The sequence below is a fragment of the Rhizophagus irregularis genome, chromosome 7 (genome assembly GCF_026210795.1).
Source record: "Rhizophagus irregularis chromosome 7, complete sequence".
Taxonomy (NCBI): Eukaryota; Fungi; Glomeromycota; class Glomeromycetes; order Glomerales; family Glomeraceae; genus Rhizophagus; species Rhizophagus irregularis.
The window spans coordinates 3,357,838-3,374,930 of NC_089435.1; the positions used below are offsets into that span (position 1 = coordinate 3,357,838).

Sequence of the window (17,093 nt, forward strand, 5' to 3'; positions counted from 1 at the left end):
CCAGGTATTCGGCATTTCGGCGTTTCGGCGGTTTATATTCAAAAGAAGTAAAAAGAATATGACTAATATATATATATATATATTAATATGAATAACAAAATAAAATGGATAATCAGCACAAAAAAAAAAGAAATTTCTATTTTCGATGATTGATAAATAAAATTTCCTTAAAAAGGAATATTTAAAAATAAATTTGTTATTTTTAGATTAATTTTTTACAAAGAATTTTTTTTTTTTGATTTACAAATTATTTTTTGTAATTGTCATTTTGTCATTACAAGTTTGAAACTGGTTTAAAAAAATTGCTTTAGACATTTTTGGACAGGTAATAAGGGGTAAAAAAAAAAATTCCATTTATCAAAAGAAAAATTTAATAAAAAATAAATGTATTATTATTGCTCAATATTTTCAAAATCCCGACCAAATTCCGAAATCTTATCACGTGAAAATATAATGATTTCGGGATTTCGTATTGTAGTATTATTTCTTGACTTATTTCGTAAGTAAATCCTATTGGTCAAATAAAGTGTAATGAATCCAAAGCCATAATATCCAAGCACAAACGGAAATTTAGATTCAAACTATTTAGTTTCTGGTAATACGTACCGATATATTGGAGTGTTAATAAATATGGCCGGAATTATCATTAGTACGAGCCGGAATTATCGTTAGTATGAGCCGGAATTATCATTAGTATGAGCCGAAATTATCGTTAAAATGAGCCGGAATTATAATTAAATCTTTCACGCCTTTTATACATTCATATATATATTGTATATAACTGATATTATGTGTACATATTGTACTCATTGTTATACATTTGTTCGGATATTATTTGTTCTCTTACATATTAATTGCCGTTTTTATAATTTAATTAATATGTATATAGTTTAATGATTTAAATATTTATTATTAATTAATCTATAAAAATATAATATATTATTATTACTAAAATGTTAATGTAATAAGAAAATACCATAAATATATATTCATGATGCAATGGATTGATAAATTATGATTCTTCTTTTTCTGTTGTATCTGTGTCTGTTGTATCACTTGTATGTGTTGATGTTGTATCTATTGCTGTTTTCGTTGTTTGATTACGAAATAAAAAGTACCAACAAGCAAACCCAACAAACAAAAATATAATGCTAACCCAGATAAATGATATATGAATCATATACGGTATTTTAGAACCGATATGATCGTTAGGATCTTTATCAGGGAAAAATGATAATATAATAATTAGTAATCCTGAAATTTCAAACAAATAAATTATTATACGTGGCACTTTGAATGGAGAGACAATAGAACTTCTTTTTCGTGTTCTCTGGAATTTTTTTTTTTTAAAAAAAAAAATTAGTTTAGAATTTGAAAATTTGTGAAAAAAATAAAAATAAAAAAAGTTGAATTTGTATTATACTTACAACTAAACCCCAACTTGTAGCAATGAAAAATATCCAATAAGAAAAAGTTGATATCGAAGAAAATAATACGAAACTATCTTCTGGTATTGATGCGCCAATAAATAATATAATGAAAATACACCATCCAAGTTGTGCTAATAACGCGTTAACTGGAGTATATTCGATGTAGTGTAATTTTTTCCCTCCCTGCCCTTCCTGAATCATAGTCCTTTCTTTCCACTTTTTTAATTGTGGTGAAATTATTGGAAAAAAATTTGATTCCGCCGCTGACACAATAACTCTTGATCCACTAACAAAAAAAATTTTTTGGTATATATACGTATTTTTTTTTAAAAAAAAATGACAATTTACACTAAATAGTAAATACCTCCAAATATTTGTTGCAGCTGTACCAATAGCAGAAAGAACAACAAAAAATGAGAATATCCTTGCTACGGTAACGTGAGTATCATTGACAAAAACTTTTCTAAAGAAAGTTGCTGTAATTACCTCATCGCGTTTTTCGGGGACAAAATCAGATGGTGAAGCAGCAGAAATAAATGCAATGTTTACCAATATATCTGATACAAAATAAATGGTTAGAAAAATGATACAATGTTTCGTTAAAAAAAAAAACGCCTTTAAAAAACTTACATGATATAATTACAATTACAATACTAATAATATTACTAAGTATTAATTTTTTTTGAGGATTTCTAAATTCATCTAAAGAATAGTTTAAAGTATTCCAACCATTATAACTAAATAAAATATTAAGAATCGCCGTAGGATAAGAATAAGGGGATGGATCATCGATAGGTTTATTCCAATTTCCGCTATTATACTTTGATATTCCACTGAATGCAATTACCACTATCATAACCAATTTAGTTATTGCAAGCGTATGGTTTATCTTATTTGCCAATCTTCTATTTAACAAATGATATCCTGTTATTAATAACAAAAATAAAATTGCTACCAATTTCAATACCCTATAAACAAGAGAAATTATTTAAGGATTTTTAATAACGAAAAAACAAAAATTTACATATATATTGTTAAAATAAATACCAGTAAGGCCTAAATTTGTTATTCCAACCAATTAAGGATGAATCAATTTTTTCTTTTCCATCCAATGGAGATTCTCCAAAAATCATAAACCACGCGTATTGTGCAGCAGACTGTAATACTGCGCATATAATCACGGGTCGAATCACACTAAATAACAGCATGTCAAATTAATTATATGGAAAGTTTTTTTTTACAATAGTAATTATTATACTCACAATATGAACATGAAGCTAAAAAGATAGCTTGCCATAAAAGGTGGGGATGGATATGCTTTATCCAAATAAATTTTTTCTCCACCATTATCTCTATGAAGAGCTCCATACTTTTTTTAACCAGAGAGTTAACAGTTAATGATATAAAGTTTTTTTTTTTGAAAAAAAAAAAAAAAATAACCTTTATATAAATATAACGCTATTTACCTCGGCATAAATAAGGGAACCAAATAAACTTACAATTCCACCAGCTAGCCATAATAATAGTATGACATAAGGCTTTTTTATTAGGTTCAAAACAATTCCCGGAGTTGTGAAAATACCTGCATATTTATTATTCATTTTTAATCTTTAAATTTCGAATGATATTCCTTTTTTAAAGATAACTGATAAATATAAATTAAAGTACTAACCAACTCCTATTATAGTATTCACATTCATCCCTATACCATAAATTACGCCAAGCAATTCTTTACTTTCTCTCTGCTGGTTTTCAGGCTGACCATTTTCATCATCTAGATTTTCAATTTGTGCCATCTTAAATATTTTATTTTATTTTATTTTATTTTTGTTAGAAAAGGATTGAATTAAAACAAAAGATCACGTTTAAAGGGGAGTTAGAATGTCATAAACGCTGATGTTTATATATATGTGTAATAGTCTATTTTTTTTCTTTTTGATAAAAAAAAAAAATTAAAACTAGACAATTTATGTTTTGTGTTTTGTACAGAGAATTTATTTTTTCATCAATTTAAATAAATTATAAAAATTTTGGATATACAAAAAAATCTTTATCTACAAAACATCAGAATCACATTGCATTTGTAGATTACAGTAATGCTATATTTAACCAATTTTGATAAAAATAACAATCAATAAAAAATTTTATGTATGATATCATATGATAAAGAAAGTTATATGAAAAATTAAATATAATTTTGTATGGTGCTTTATTGGTAATAATTTTCATAACGTTACGTTCGCTAATTTTAAAAAATTTCAAAATTTAAAAAAAAATTTTACTATTGTGATAATAGTTTAATAGGGAAAAATTTTATTCAAATAATTTATGTTCAAAAATTCACATTAATATTAAATATTAATTTAATTTATATAATGAAATAAATATAGTTTTCCGGAAGTAAAATCTTGCCATAATTCGTAATCTCGGTCGATCTTTTAAGATCAAATTATGATAAACAAAATTAATACCCAGATTTATGCTGATTGACAAATAATTTCTAATATAATCATTATATAATTATAAATTAAGTAAATTCATAATGAAATTTTATACCTTATCGTTATTGAATAATCCAGTAAGAATTCAACTTTTTTAATGTTAACATTAAATTGGTTGTATGGTATCTATTCAAATATTATGCCTTTATAAGATTTTCCATTTAGAATGACGTGGCGCATGACGAATCTATGTATTTTCCACGGATTTACTACAATCAGAATCCCGCTCACAATCCCGACAAATCATAATCCCGAAACTTTAGAATCCCGTAACCTCCCGATATTCATTATCCCGAAACTAATTAAATTCAAAAAAATGATTTATTAATATCTTTAATCAGTATATTAAAAAATAAAAAAATTATTATATCTTTATAAGAAGCAAGTTCTTTTTTTTTAAAAAAAAAAATAATCAAAATAAATAAAATTTACAAAAATTCATTAATTGTTACTTAATTTTTGCGATGTATTATTAAATATTATCCCTTAAACTGCAGGTAAATTTGCCTGCAATTTTACCGAAAATTCAGTTCTCATCTAATTTTATGAAAAATGAAGTTATTCTAATAAAATTTTTTTTTGCAAAGAGCTTAAATCATATTTTATGTGACAATAATTATTATTTATTAATTTCATTTTATAAGATTAAAGATTAACTATTGGTCAAAAGTTGTATTTTTTAGATGACAAAAAATTTTGAAAAATTTTGCATTCAATTTTGACGATCTCATTGGAATTTGATTATGGCTATATTAAAGCTTAATAGAATATGTAGATTTTGATATGGGGAACAACATTTATTATTATGATTTTTAATGTTTAGATGTGGCAATTTGACTTTACATAGAACCTAAAAAACGAATTATTTTTGTGAACTTGTAAAAAATGCATAAAGTTAAATTTTATCATCTCTATTTTGTTCATTGGGGCTTGAAGTTTCATAATAAAAATAAATAAGTATATTAAAATGCTTTGTAATGAAGCAGAATATTATGGTAAAGAAAATTAATTTATTATATAAAAATTCCGACGTTATTTTTTCGAAGTTAATTTGTGTCTAATTTTCCCACATATCGAATCCTAAGAATGTAGATCAATATAACTGCGGAATTATAGGATAATCCAAATCATATTGACAAAGTTTGTGTTTTGATATAATTTATTTTGGCAAATTTGCCGGCATTACCGTTTAAGAGATAAACATTAAAAAAATTATTAATTTTTACAATAGAAATAATAGAAATTATAATTTTTGCGATATTTTAAAAATTTTTTATATTCACTTCAGGAATTAAAATTTCATTAATGAATTCATAAATAATGGATGCCATTATAAAGGTTTTTAAGATCATATTAATAACGTGTATTTGATAGGTGTTCCAAAATAAAAATATTTAATTCATATAACTAGCCATTACTTTATCACCAGAATCACGCCACGTTATACTAAGAGGGTATGACAGCAGAGAAATTATTATGAAAATTTTTTGATAAAAAAAATGCATAACACACGCAGTATATAATAAACGTCGTTATTACTTTAAATGTCCTTTTAAATTTAAATTCAATCTTTTGAAAATTTTTGAAATTTCCCAAATTTCCAAAAAATTTCCAAATTTTATTATATTCATTTTATTTTAACTAAACTCTTTTTCTCAGAAAATTCGGACATCAAACAATTAAATTGTGGTTATATTATTTATATATTTATCATATACTATTTACATATAATTTAAACTAACTAAAATACTAATTATTTAATAATATAGTTCGAAAGTTATTTATTTACTTCTATTATTACATATTTATATAATATTTACATACAATTTAAATTCTTTATTTAAAAAATTATTTGGTAATTTCTTTTAGCTGGTACGTTATAAGTTATTATTTAATTCTATTATTACATATTTATATTTCCTTGCTCATAGAAAATGCCTTTCTTCTGAGCAAAATTACATGATCCCAGTCAAGATTAATACATGTGACATTTAAAAAGGGTATTTTTTAATAATCCACGTGAACTAAGCCACGGTGCTAATTACAAGGGCACCATGAACTTAAAGTAACTATGATAAAACCGTTGAGCCGTCGAAATAGATAGTGCCACCCTGGTGTAACATTTAAAAAGTCACATACTCACGTGATACAGGTTCAATAATTTTGTACTGCGGAGCCAAAATCATCTAATAATAATTCTCCCACAATTTATAGGGGGACAGGAATGACTTATCATATCGAATCATGTAAGGTTTGCGATCATTTTTCACATATACACTGCAGGTGCAAAAGTCGTTCCCCGAGGGAATTTTTTTTGCTACCAACAGATATCTTGATAGGCTAAAATGTTTAATAATTTGTTAATTAATAAAACTATAAATTTTAAATAAAATAAATTTGGCATAAATTTTAATAATAATTCATTTAGACTTAGATCGTTGACAATTAAATTCAGGAATTCTTTAATGATACGAAACAGCAGAAAAATTTATGATATAAGTTAGTTCTTTTTATAGTGATTATTTAGTCTTTGACCATTTTGTATGTAATTTACTTTTACTTATCAATGATAAGTGTTACTTAGTTGAATATCAAAGAAAAATAGAAAAAGCGTAAATTTTAAAAACAAATATACATCATGCTATTTGCTTTCAACAATATTATATGAACTAATTAAAAAAGAAAAGTTTTTTTGTTAAACCTAATAAATAATTAATAAGAAATTGACAAAGAACCCAACTGAATTTTTTATTCAATGAACTTAACATAAACTGCAAAATTTGAATTACAAATATATGGATAGATTTTGGTTCATAAGAAATTTTGTTTAATATCTAACTATCCTTTATAAGATTATGTAAATAAAACTAGACACTTTAGAGATTTCGATGTATGATTCTTATACCTTGACATTCGGAGTCCTGTCTTTGAGGTCACTGCTTGCATACCTTAAGGGGATGGCCCTGTCTTGGTAGTCACTCTACGACACCACTAAGGGTATGGTATAAAAAAAATGTTATACTTAGAACAGATGTGTATAAAGTATAAACGTACTAATTATGCAAGAGAATTTGGAACTCTTTCCATCGATCAAATTCTCAGGACTAAAAAATAGACGGAGGAGTGCAAAAGTTCTATTATAAAGTTATTTTTCTGCATTTCTGACATCATCAACTGTTTATTCCTCCTTTAGGAACCGTTCGTTTGATATGGTTTTTTTCCATAAGTTATAAAGAATTTAGAGAATTTTTACCAAAAAATTGTTTCAGACCGGGTTTGAAAGAAAAATATATTTAAAAAGCTGGCGTGAGCATAGGTTTTTCTATAAACAAGTTTGGAAAGTGCAATACAGAGAAAGAACTGCAAAAATGACTTTTCTTTTGGGCTTTTTGTTTTGTTTTGTTATTCTTTACCTAGTCTCTTGTGGTCTTAAGTTCTCTCAAAATTTAGAATTTCCTCAAAACCTTAACGTGATACACAAGTATTTAACGTGAATAACTGTAAAGTCAATGACTGCACAAATTTAGTTTTATAACTGCGACATATTTAATACGTCCTCTAACTCCCCCTGAATATGACCTTATTTTAAATACTAATAAATAAAAATAGAATTATCTTTGTTAACCAACATCTTTGTGCTTCATATTTTTACAATTTAGAGACTTTAGAGTTCGAGTTTACAAAGTATTGAATTATAACTTTTTATTACATAATGGTATGACCAGTCTTTCTTCGTCGGGGTTTTTGGTGATTTCAGCAGTAGGTGGCTTAAAAATGCTTGTTTGTTAATATTGTTTGATGTCGGAGGTATTTCAGTGATTTCAATCCGTGACAGATTATCTACGGGCTAGATCACATCTCTAGTTATTATGAGATCAGATATTGTAATATCATTGACAGTTTATCTACGGGCTAGATCACATCTTTGACTTTATATGAGTAGTAATACAAACCAACATATTTTATTGATACGCAGTATATTATAAACATTATTATAAATTAATTAAATAAGTTTTATAACTGTATTTATAAGTAAATAAATTTGTTATACTGCTGCCTCTACAAATTTTTCCATATAACTTATGATTAATAAGTAATAGACTTTCAGTAAGCTTTTTTATTGCCCGAAATGTAAGCGTAGGACACTTCCAAACTGGGGAATATTAAATTCTGGAATCTTGTGTAAATATCAAAATGTCATTTTTTGTTATGTATATCACGCGTGTTTAATTTATTTAAGCCTTCAAGTACACAAGTTGAACTTATTTTTTCGGTAATGTATACATACGATAAAAACTTTATACTAAAACCATTGCCAAATTATATATCAAAAATAAATTTATTTTATTTTAATCAATAACAATAATCAAAGCTAGATGAAATTATTTAATAATATAGGGTATTAACTATATTATAAGCCACAATCATAACATTATTAGTCATCATTAAGCTAATTCATATTACTAGTTTTGGTAGTTTTAGATTAAATATCTTTATAAATTAATTGATGCAATAAATGTGACTAATAGATGATCTTGATTTTTTTTTATGAATCATAATAAGTTATCTATTTTATTATTAGTCATTATGTATTCAAGGGGTTTTTATAAATATATATATACCCTTAAACTTCCTCAAGGAAAAAATCAAAATTCAAATTTCAATACTACTATTTTTCAAATATCAAACCAAACTATTTTTCAAATATCAAACCAAACTATTTTTCAAATATCAAACCAAATTTTTCTTTCAAATTTTTAAATTTTTAAACTGTAATTCAAAATGTCATATCACTTGTGCCCAAATATTATTGATACTATTTTAAAGGAAATTCCCATCAACAAATGTTACAATCCTCCTCAACCTATTGAAACATCCCAATATTTACCATTGCTTGCTGGATTCTTCTACATTCTTTTTATCATTCTCCTCATAAATACAAATATTCTCACCAACATAATTGTCCTAATTCTTCGTTTGTTAAAATTCGTGTGTGCTACAATTATTTTTCTCCCTTCTCTCCCCTCACATCTCTTTAATATATTTCATTCTTTTAAACATTTATTATTATCTATATTATTACCATTTCTTCTTTATCTATTATCTACATTATCATCAATTCTCCTTCATTTTCTTTACCTTCTTAATTGGATGATTTATATTTTCCTTTTTTCTTATTCTTTACTTTATAAAATTATCCATTTAGTAAATACTATTCTACTTTCAATCCCCCAGTAGTTTAGTCATCTTTTTCTTTCTTGTTTTTTCTCAATTCATATATTTTTCAAATTATCTTATATTATGTAGCTAGGTCCATTGCTTACCAAATATAGCATGGAGACATAATCTTTACCCTTTGGTCAACTTGGGATTACTTGGCCATTCTTAGATAGATAATTTTTACAAGGGGATCGTTTGCATCGCCCTTAATTGGTGTCAGAGAGATCCTTTGTCTTGTAAAAATTTACCCTCTCTTGATCATTTGACCATTCTTAGATAGATAAATTTTACAAGGGGATCATTTGCATCGCCCTTAATTGGTGTCAGAGAGATCCTTTGTCTTGTAAACATTTATCTTTCTTTGATCATTTGATCTATCTCATGTGATTTTCTTCTTCACATGTGATATCCTTTATTTCATTCCTTTGTTGAGTTCTTTCCTTAATAACTTATCAACTCAACAAAATCCATCACCGTTGGTTCCACAATTTCTGTGTCCAAGTTCAATTCTTGGAGGTGATTTTCTTTAGTTTATCTTCTTTTTTTTCAATTTTCTTTTTTCTTTTATAGGAGTTCCAGACGAAATTATAAACTAGACTTTAGGTACTAGAAATATTTTATTATTTGTTTTTTTTTTTAGTAGTATTTTTAATATTACTTATTTTTCTTTTTCTTATAGGAATTACTGAGACGAACTGGACTCAACAATGATGGTATTTTCAGTTTTTTCGTGTGGTAGTGTTAAGTGTTTGAAAATCTAATGACAGAGTTGAAAGTCCTGCCAACACTCCCGTCAATTATTATCCAATTAAAGCCACGGGAGAATACATAACGGATAGACAAGATAACTACGATATACATTATGTTGAGATTCTGCAACGATTTGGTAATAATAATTTGTTATCAGGTTCAAGAATATTTTCACTATCACATGGCAAGAATTTATCTTACTTGGTTAAATAGCTAAAATAAGTATTTTTATAATAATTGTATTGTAAAATTGTATTTTATTGATTTTTTGTTCATGTGAGCAGAATACTCTGGTTTAATTAATAATACAATATTTATTATTAATAAAATTTTTTCATAAGGATTTATATACTTATTAATGTCGACTATTTTGACGTTCAAATAAAAGAAAAGGTAAGCAAAACAGGTACAATCGGTGCCAATTTACCAAGAGTGAGTAATAAATTAAATTACTTTATATTTTATCCCTTTTGATATTAATGAAACATCCTTTTTTCTTTTTAGACTTGAATCTAGTTGTTGATGGTGAGAATAATCTAATTAAGGAAGTAAAACAAGTAACAAGTAATTACTAAATTCGTCTAAAAATTCCTCTACAAGAAATTTTATTATTTGAATTTATTTCGAAATCTAAAATATTCTTTATCAAAACTTGAAATATATCGAAGAAAAACCTAAAAGTCAACTAACGATCAATTTACAATTCTCTTTTTAATTGACAAAAATACTTAGGGTAATCCCTGGATTCAAGCATATATACGAGAAGGTGTTTATCTTCACGGTTACACTATGATGCAATCTGAAAAGTAAAAAAAAATAGGAAATGTACTATTTCAATGCACATTATCAAAAATTAAAAAAATTCATGTAACATAGCATATTTTTTATTATACGCATTCGAAAATTTATCAACTACTTAAATTATATATGAATTCTATAAATTCGGAAAATGTTATATGTATTTCTATCATTAATATATCATATGATAAAAAGATCATACGATTCTTGTACTTCCTTGTGAGTTTTAATTTACTCCCCAAAATCGCATCTCCTTGTGATTTTTAAATCCCGAAATTGCACCTCCTTGTGATTTTTATTAATCCAATTTTTTGCTTTAAATAAATCCTGATTGCTTTTAAAATACAAGCGCAAGTTTTTGTTTTTTCTATTGAACCAACAAAATAAATCGATTTTAACAAACCAATTTATTACTTCATGATTATCAAATATATATCCATTACTGATATCAATAAATCGCATTGTATTTGTAAAGTCTGGTCCATAACCATATGAGAAGCATTTATAATAATCTTTTAAAAATCTAAAACTTGTATTCTTAATTAGATCTACTGCTATTCCCATAGAAAGTAGACTTTGAATGCAGCTGTTACGCGATTTTTGTACAAAATTTAAACTTGAATGTACATGTATATCCTTAGGCCAAAACCAAATTTCAACCTTCCAATTGTTTTCTAGAGCTTCTTTTATTCCAGGGCATAGATTCTTATCACCTGATATCAAAATTAATGTGCCAGGACCATTCGTAATAACGGTTTTTGTTATAGCACGTGTTATTTCTGTATCAACTTCCTTATCGTGATTTTCGGGATTTCTGTTAAAAACTTTTACTTCAAACCCATTTTTTTCTACAAACTCCCACAGTGAATCATACGACGGAGGATGTGAACCAACGAGGTATGGTCTTCCACCAACTTTGCGATTATCCAAAATTGTTTTCAGTAGTCTGCCATAGTCGATTCTTAATTCATCAAAGGAGGGGAGTCCTTCATCATCAACGCTACTCAAATTTTCAAGTCTAGCAATATTTTTTTTCCCTTGAACATAAAGGTTGGAATTATCCACAAATAAGTGGACAAGTCCAGAGGGTCCCGTGATAAAAGTGCTGGCTATAGAAAAAGAGAAAGCAGAAGTTAGCCTCTAATATTAAATATGTGATGTTGAATTGAGAGGCACTTACCAGTGGTAGCGGGAGGTGGTGGTTGTACGATGATGCGGATGTTCTTGGAGTTACCATACGCAAAAATGTCACCAAGATCCTTAAATGGTGTTAACTTTTCTCCTCCAAGCTTTTGTATGATAGTATTTTCATCATTTATATCATGAGATCTGCTTTCAAGTGTTTTCAGTGTTTTTAGTTTATCATTTTCTACATCGCCAGGAATATTCACCTTCCATAGATACAACTTGTTGGCATCAAAAGCTTTGCCTTTGAAATCGTTCTCGTTCTTCTCATAAATTTTTTCCCTGAGGTTTGAAAAGCTCATTTCTGTCTGGCCTTTAACTTCAAAGGCGCTCTCAATTTCGGTACCTACTACAAAACAAATGGCCATGATATCGGTGGTATATCTGCAAACGCGAAAATCGAGAGTTAAAAATAAGGTTCAAAAAGCTAATTTTTCAGTATAACACAAGCGAAAGTTTGTACCTGGGATGGCGAAAATACTCGAAATAACGAAGAATAGCTTGACGTTTTCATATATGTATGTTTCCATAAATGGTTGATGACTAACTGTAAGTCATTAATTCAAACTCTTTGACTTCCTTCTTGCTATATGTCACATGAGAGTGCGCCGATCAAAAAATAATATCTGAATTAGTTGTCGATCGGTATTTCGGACAAGACAAGGTCATGAATATTTCCTGTGCATTTGCATGTTTATTTAATGGAATTTGTTATACCACCAATAAAAAAAAGTAATGAAATAACCAAATTTCAAATGATAATTTAGAATTTTTAAAAATTAGCACCTTTAACAAAATTACTTTTAAGATTGCATTCCAAAATGAGATGATCTTTTGAAATTACGCCATTTACACTTAACGAATTAGAGTGAAGACAATCACATGCTTCAATTGATTAATAAGGTTATTTCCCAGTATTTATAATGATGAAAACATTTATAAGCTGTAGTATGTATTTATTTATACGAAAATAATAACAATTAAGCTAATTAAAATATACAATTCAACTAGCTAAATAGGCATTAATTTTTTTCTATAACTTTTTTTGCTGGTTTTTTTTTCTTTTAAACCAATTTTTTTGGTTTTTGTTTAGATTCAGTGATAACTATATTGTCCGATTTGCGTCAAGTGACTTCAGGTTAAAATTAGTTAAATCCAAGAAATAAAATAGAATAAATAAAAAATATAAAAATGCAAAATCTGATAGTTGATTTTTAGTAAAGCTATATTTCACATAAATATCTTTTATCAAAAATGTTAGCAACGTATACGTAATTTATCTAATAATTGAAAAATCCTTTCATACATATTCCATATTACTCAGGATACTGTTTGATAATGGTCGAATGTATCAGTTGCGGTGTCATAATCCGTTTCAGATGGAGCGGGAGAACACGTCGTGTTGGGTGGTAGATGGACTAAACATATATGTAGTTCCTATAATGCAGATTTTTTAACTAATCACTGTTAAATCAGTAATTTCGGGTATATTAAAACATCAGCTAAATGTTTAGATTATAGGTTTTTACGATGGAAATTATGCATAAATTTTTTTTAAAGGACGAGCTAACATTTTTCAAACATTTGTCTAAAGATATATAAAGCCTGTTCTTCGCATTAAATTTTTATTTTTTTCATTTTCTTTCCTATTGATTTTGAGCATGTATCTCACGTGCTCTTTTCAATTGTTTTGAGATAGTCATTTACCCTTTAAAAATCTAAAATCTTCAAAAGTTTGAGAAATCATACTTTATTAACTTTTAAATAATATTAAAAGACATAAACAAATTCACAATAGTTTGAAGAAAATGAAAATAGAACGCTTTTTTGAGAAAATATTTCCTATAAAAAAGTAGCAATAAACTTACTTTATACTTGTTGTGCTTCTTACTTACTTTCTTTTTAAGAAAAATCGCGTTATTTTATAAAAGAGGTGATGATTAAGAATACTTTTGCAGAATTTGTATGAGAAATGATGAGATTAACTTTAATAGCTCTGATAGCTTAATATGTCGATCTCGGAAAAAATAAATTTTTGTTTGATTCAATTAATCAATCTGCCACCCCAACGTCGTGTCATTTCAAAAATTCTTTGTTACGTTCGTTAATGGCTACTTATTATAACGATAACGATAAAAATGAATAAATTATAAATTTCGAAAGATTCTAGATATTACTAACTATATTTATTCAGAATGTCACTTTAGACTAACCTAGTCCAATTATAATAATTGAGCCATAATCTGAACTTACAGTAATATTGCAGATTCTGGCAATAATAAAAATTTTATTACTATTATTGAAAATTACGTTTTTTTTTTACTTTTCAAAAACTAATTAGGACTAAATTAAAATAATTGTAACATATACTATTATATTAAATATGTATATGACGCCTTATATTCTCCATAAATTAAAGTCTTTTGATTTAGTACACACCATTTCGTAAAATCCATCATTTATCCTGTTGTTTTATTCTAATAATTATTTTTTCTTGTAACGTAAATTTTCAATAATAATTTAATAAAATAAATTATGTAATACTAATGAGTTTGTATACAATATTTTGTAATGTGAAAAGTATATGCATGAATGAGTTAAATAGTTTATATGTTTAACAGATAATAGAAGTAACTACGTTGTTCTTTCAAAATACTGATTTTTACAAATAAATTTAATTTAGAAATGCTGAGGAGTTGCTAAGGTAGTCCTTCCCATAATATGCTGCAGTTCAGCAGTTGGCCTCAAATACCAAGAAAATACCTACTGTAGTAAATACTAAATAATGAACTGTATACACGATTTACGATTTAATAAAATATTTATTTAATTAAAAGCAAGATTATTTTATACTTATTACGAATAATACATTTAAAATCAGCTCGATCAATTTCTATTATTATATAAATTCATGTATACTTAAACAAATACCCAATATTAAATAGTTATCGTTCTGACGTTTTTGATCATGCATTAATTAATAACATCATAAATAAGATATACTAACTAATCCACTTATTTCTTTACTCCACTTTATTATATCAATCTTGTGTTATTGCTATGCCTAATAAAAATATCGGTCTATGAAAATTTGCATGTTCCTATTGGGCTGAACGATAATCCACTTATTTTATATAACAAGCACTTTCGGAGTAATAATTTATAACCTATTTTGTAGAAAAAATCATGGCCACTGGCTTACTGTTAACAATGATAATAGTGCCGCTTCCATAATAGTCTAAATAGGCTATAATCTGATTGTTTTTTACTATGGACGGAGTTGTGTGAACTTCCAAATTTTGGAGGACTTTAAAATCAGACACAGGCTATTTTCAGTTTACATTAAAAATAAGAGCTATCAAAGGCTAAGTAGTCATTTCTGAAAATTTCGCTTAAATTTTTCGCGTTCTTAATTTTCGTTTACTGATTATTTTACTTCGTGTGCTGCGATTTTATTACAGGTCTTCCTTCCAAGTAACAAATCGTGTAAATAAAAATAACTTTACTAATACAAATGTCTACATCCAAAACCGAACCATCTATCCCTTACGGAAAATACTTTGAATTCTTTCCACCAAAAGTATGGTCATTACAACACTTTAGTGCAATGATCAACGAATACTATGAAAATACAGATAAGAGGAATATTAATAACGCATTTTATAAAGCACTAAAGGATGTTGAAAATAATCAAACTTTTACAGAAGAAGCTAGTCAAATTGCTAAAGAGCTCATAAAGAAGAAAAGGGTAAGTACAATATGGTGAAAATAAGATTTGTGCCCCTTGCTTGCGTTCCGTTCCCAAAAGGTGTTGTACAGTGGTCACCTTAGGTGCACATTTTCTAGGTGTCTATTCACCGGCTCTTGTCACTTCACATTGCGTTCCGTCCCCAATGAGTTGCTACAAGTTCTGAGGGCACCTGGTAAGTGCAGTAGGTTGTCAACATTAGTTTCTTTGATAAAGGTCTATTGATTCTGGAGGTAGATTCAATTATGTACCTTCCTTTATATACAACAAAAAGCTAATCTGTTGGTATCTTCTGCATCTGACCATTATTATCCTAATTTTATCTGATTTTACTTATTATGAAAATATTTCTCACCTGATCTTGCTTTCTAAATAGGATATTAAAGAAATAAGTACAAAGCAAAACTTAACAACTATGGAAGCAGATACAAATAGTTCATCCACCTCAAAAAAGAGAAAAATCATGTAGCAGTCAGGTAAGTAATGTTCAAACTACAGAATTGGTTGATATGTTTAATAAGCAGGAGATAATATAAAATAGTTGAATACTATACTCCTTGCATATTATATTAACAGATTCCTTGGCAGCTAATATTACAATCACTATATGCATTTTTGTTTTCAGATCTTATTAGCTTAAAAGATGCATTATCTTACATCCCACCTAATATCACCTACTCTCCTTATGGAACTTCCTCCAAGAGTACTACAAAAGTAGGTGGTAAACTACCAAAAAAGGTTCTATTGTGGAACAATTTTATATCACTTGAATCAAATTCTTTCATTTACTAGGGTAAAGATTTTCCGTCTCATATAATTCTTCAAATACCATGTCTGGCATTTCATGTGCCCAATTTCCAGCTGCAGGAAGATATTCTCTCCATTTGAACCGTAAATCCGAGGAACTGGAGTTAAAAATGGGACGTAATTGGCACATCAAGCGTTGGATTTTCCTAATTGTCAGTGTAAATCACTAAATTACTACTCGTATTGAGTGTACATGAAAATCCTTTGCTTCACTTTGGACAATAATCTAATTTACCATTACCAGGAATATTTTTACATCAAATGCTCAAAAATTTGGCTTATGTTCATTAGGATATTTACATTTATGGCTTGATGAACAATTTCTTCATTTGTTTATCTTAAATTTTAATGAATTGTTGTTCCTTGGCTGGTTGCTTATTATCAAAATGATGGTACATTTTCCATATTAAAGATATTTTCCTACGATCGAACTTTTTTGGTGGTTTGCTATCTACCTCCACAGTATTTTTGAGGAAGTTCCATAAGGAGAGTGATTATTATTTAAATAAATACTAATAATAGCTGGAGAAAAAAGCCTAGGGGAGTCCTTAGAATTTTTTAATACTTTTTAAAGTTGATATTACTTAGAGAAAATCTGACATTACCAATTTTTTAGATTAGTTGAAATTAAATAACTTTTATTACAAACAAATT

The 17,093-nt window shown here is 27.2% G+C and overlaps 3 protein-coding genes across 3 annotated transcripts; 1 reads left to right on the forward strand and 2 right to left on the reverse strand.

Moving 5' to 3' along the window:
• Positions 1 to 1,012: 1,012 nt before the first annotated feature.
• On the reverse strand, positions 1,013 to 3,226 carry OCT59_027500 (uncharacterized protein; the record flags this gene model as incomplete). Its single annotated transcript, XM_025326138.1, has 8 exons — positions 1,013 to 1,330; positions 1,428 to 1,716; positions 1,795 to 1,987; positions 2,061 to 2,398; positions 2,478 to 2,624; positions 2,693 to 2,799; positions 2,897 to 3,012; positions 3,103 to 3,226. The coding sequence occupies 8 exons, from the start codon at positions 3,224 to 3,226 to the stop codon at positions 1,013 to 1,015; spliced, it is 1,632 nt and encodes a 543-aa protein (XP_025177541.1).
• A 7,704-nt stretch (positions 3,227 to 10,930) lies between these two features.
• OCT59_027501 (uncharacterized protein) lies at positions 10,931 to 12,252 on the reverse strand (the record flags this gene model as incomplete). The annotated part of the gene is made up of 2 exons (XM_066137016.1): positions 10,931 to 11,808; positions 11,880 to 12,252. 2 exons carry the CDS (start codon positions 12,250 to 12,252, stop codon positions 10,931 to 10,933), a joined length of 1,251 nt encoding a protein of 416 aa, XP_065993445.1.
• A 3,146-nt stretch (positions 12,253 to 15,398) lies between these two features.
• OCT59_027502 (uncharacterized protein) lies at positions 15,399 to 16,101 on the forward strand (the record flags this gene model as incomplete). The annotated part of the gene is made up of 2 exons (XM_066137017.1): positions 15,399 to 15,632; positions 16,009 to 16,101. 2 exons carry the CDS (start codon positions 15,399 to 15,401, stop codon positions 16,099 to 16,101), a joined length of 327 nt encoding a protein of 108 aa, XP_065993446.1.
• Between the last annotated feature and the right edge of the window lie 992 nt (positions 16,102 to 17,093).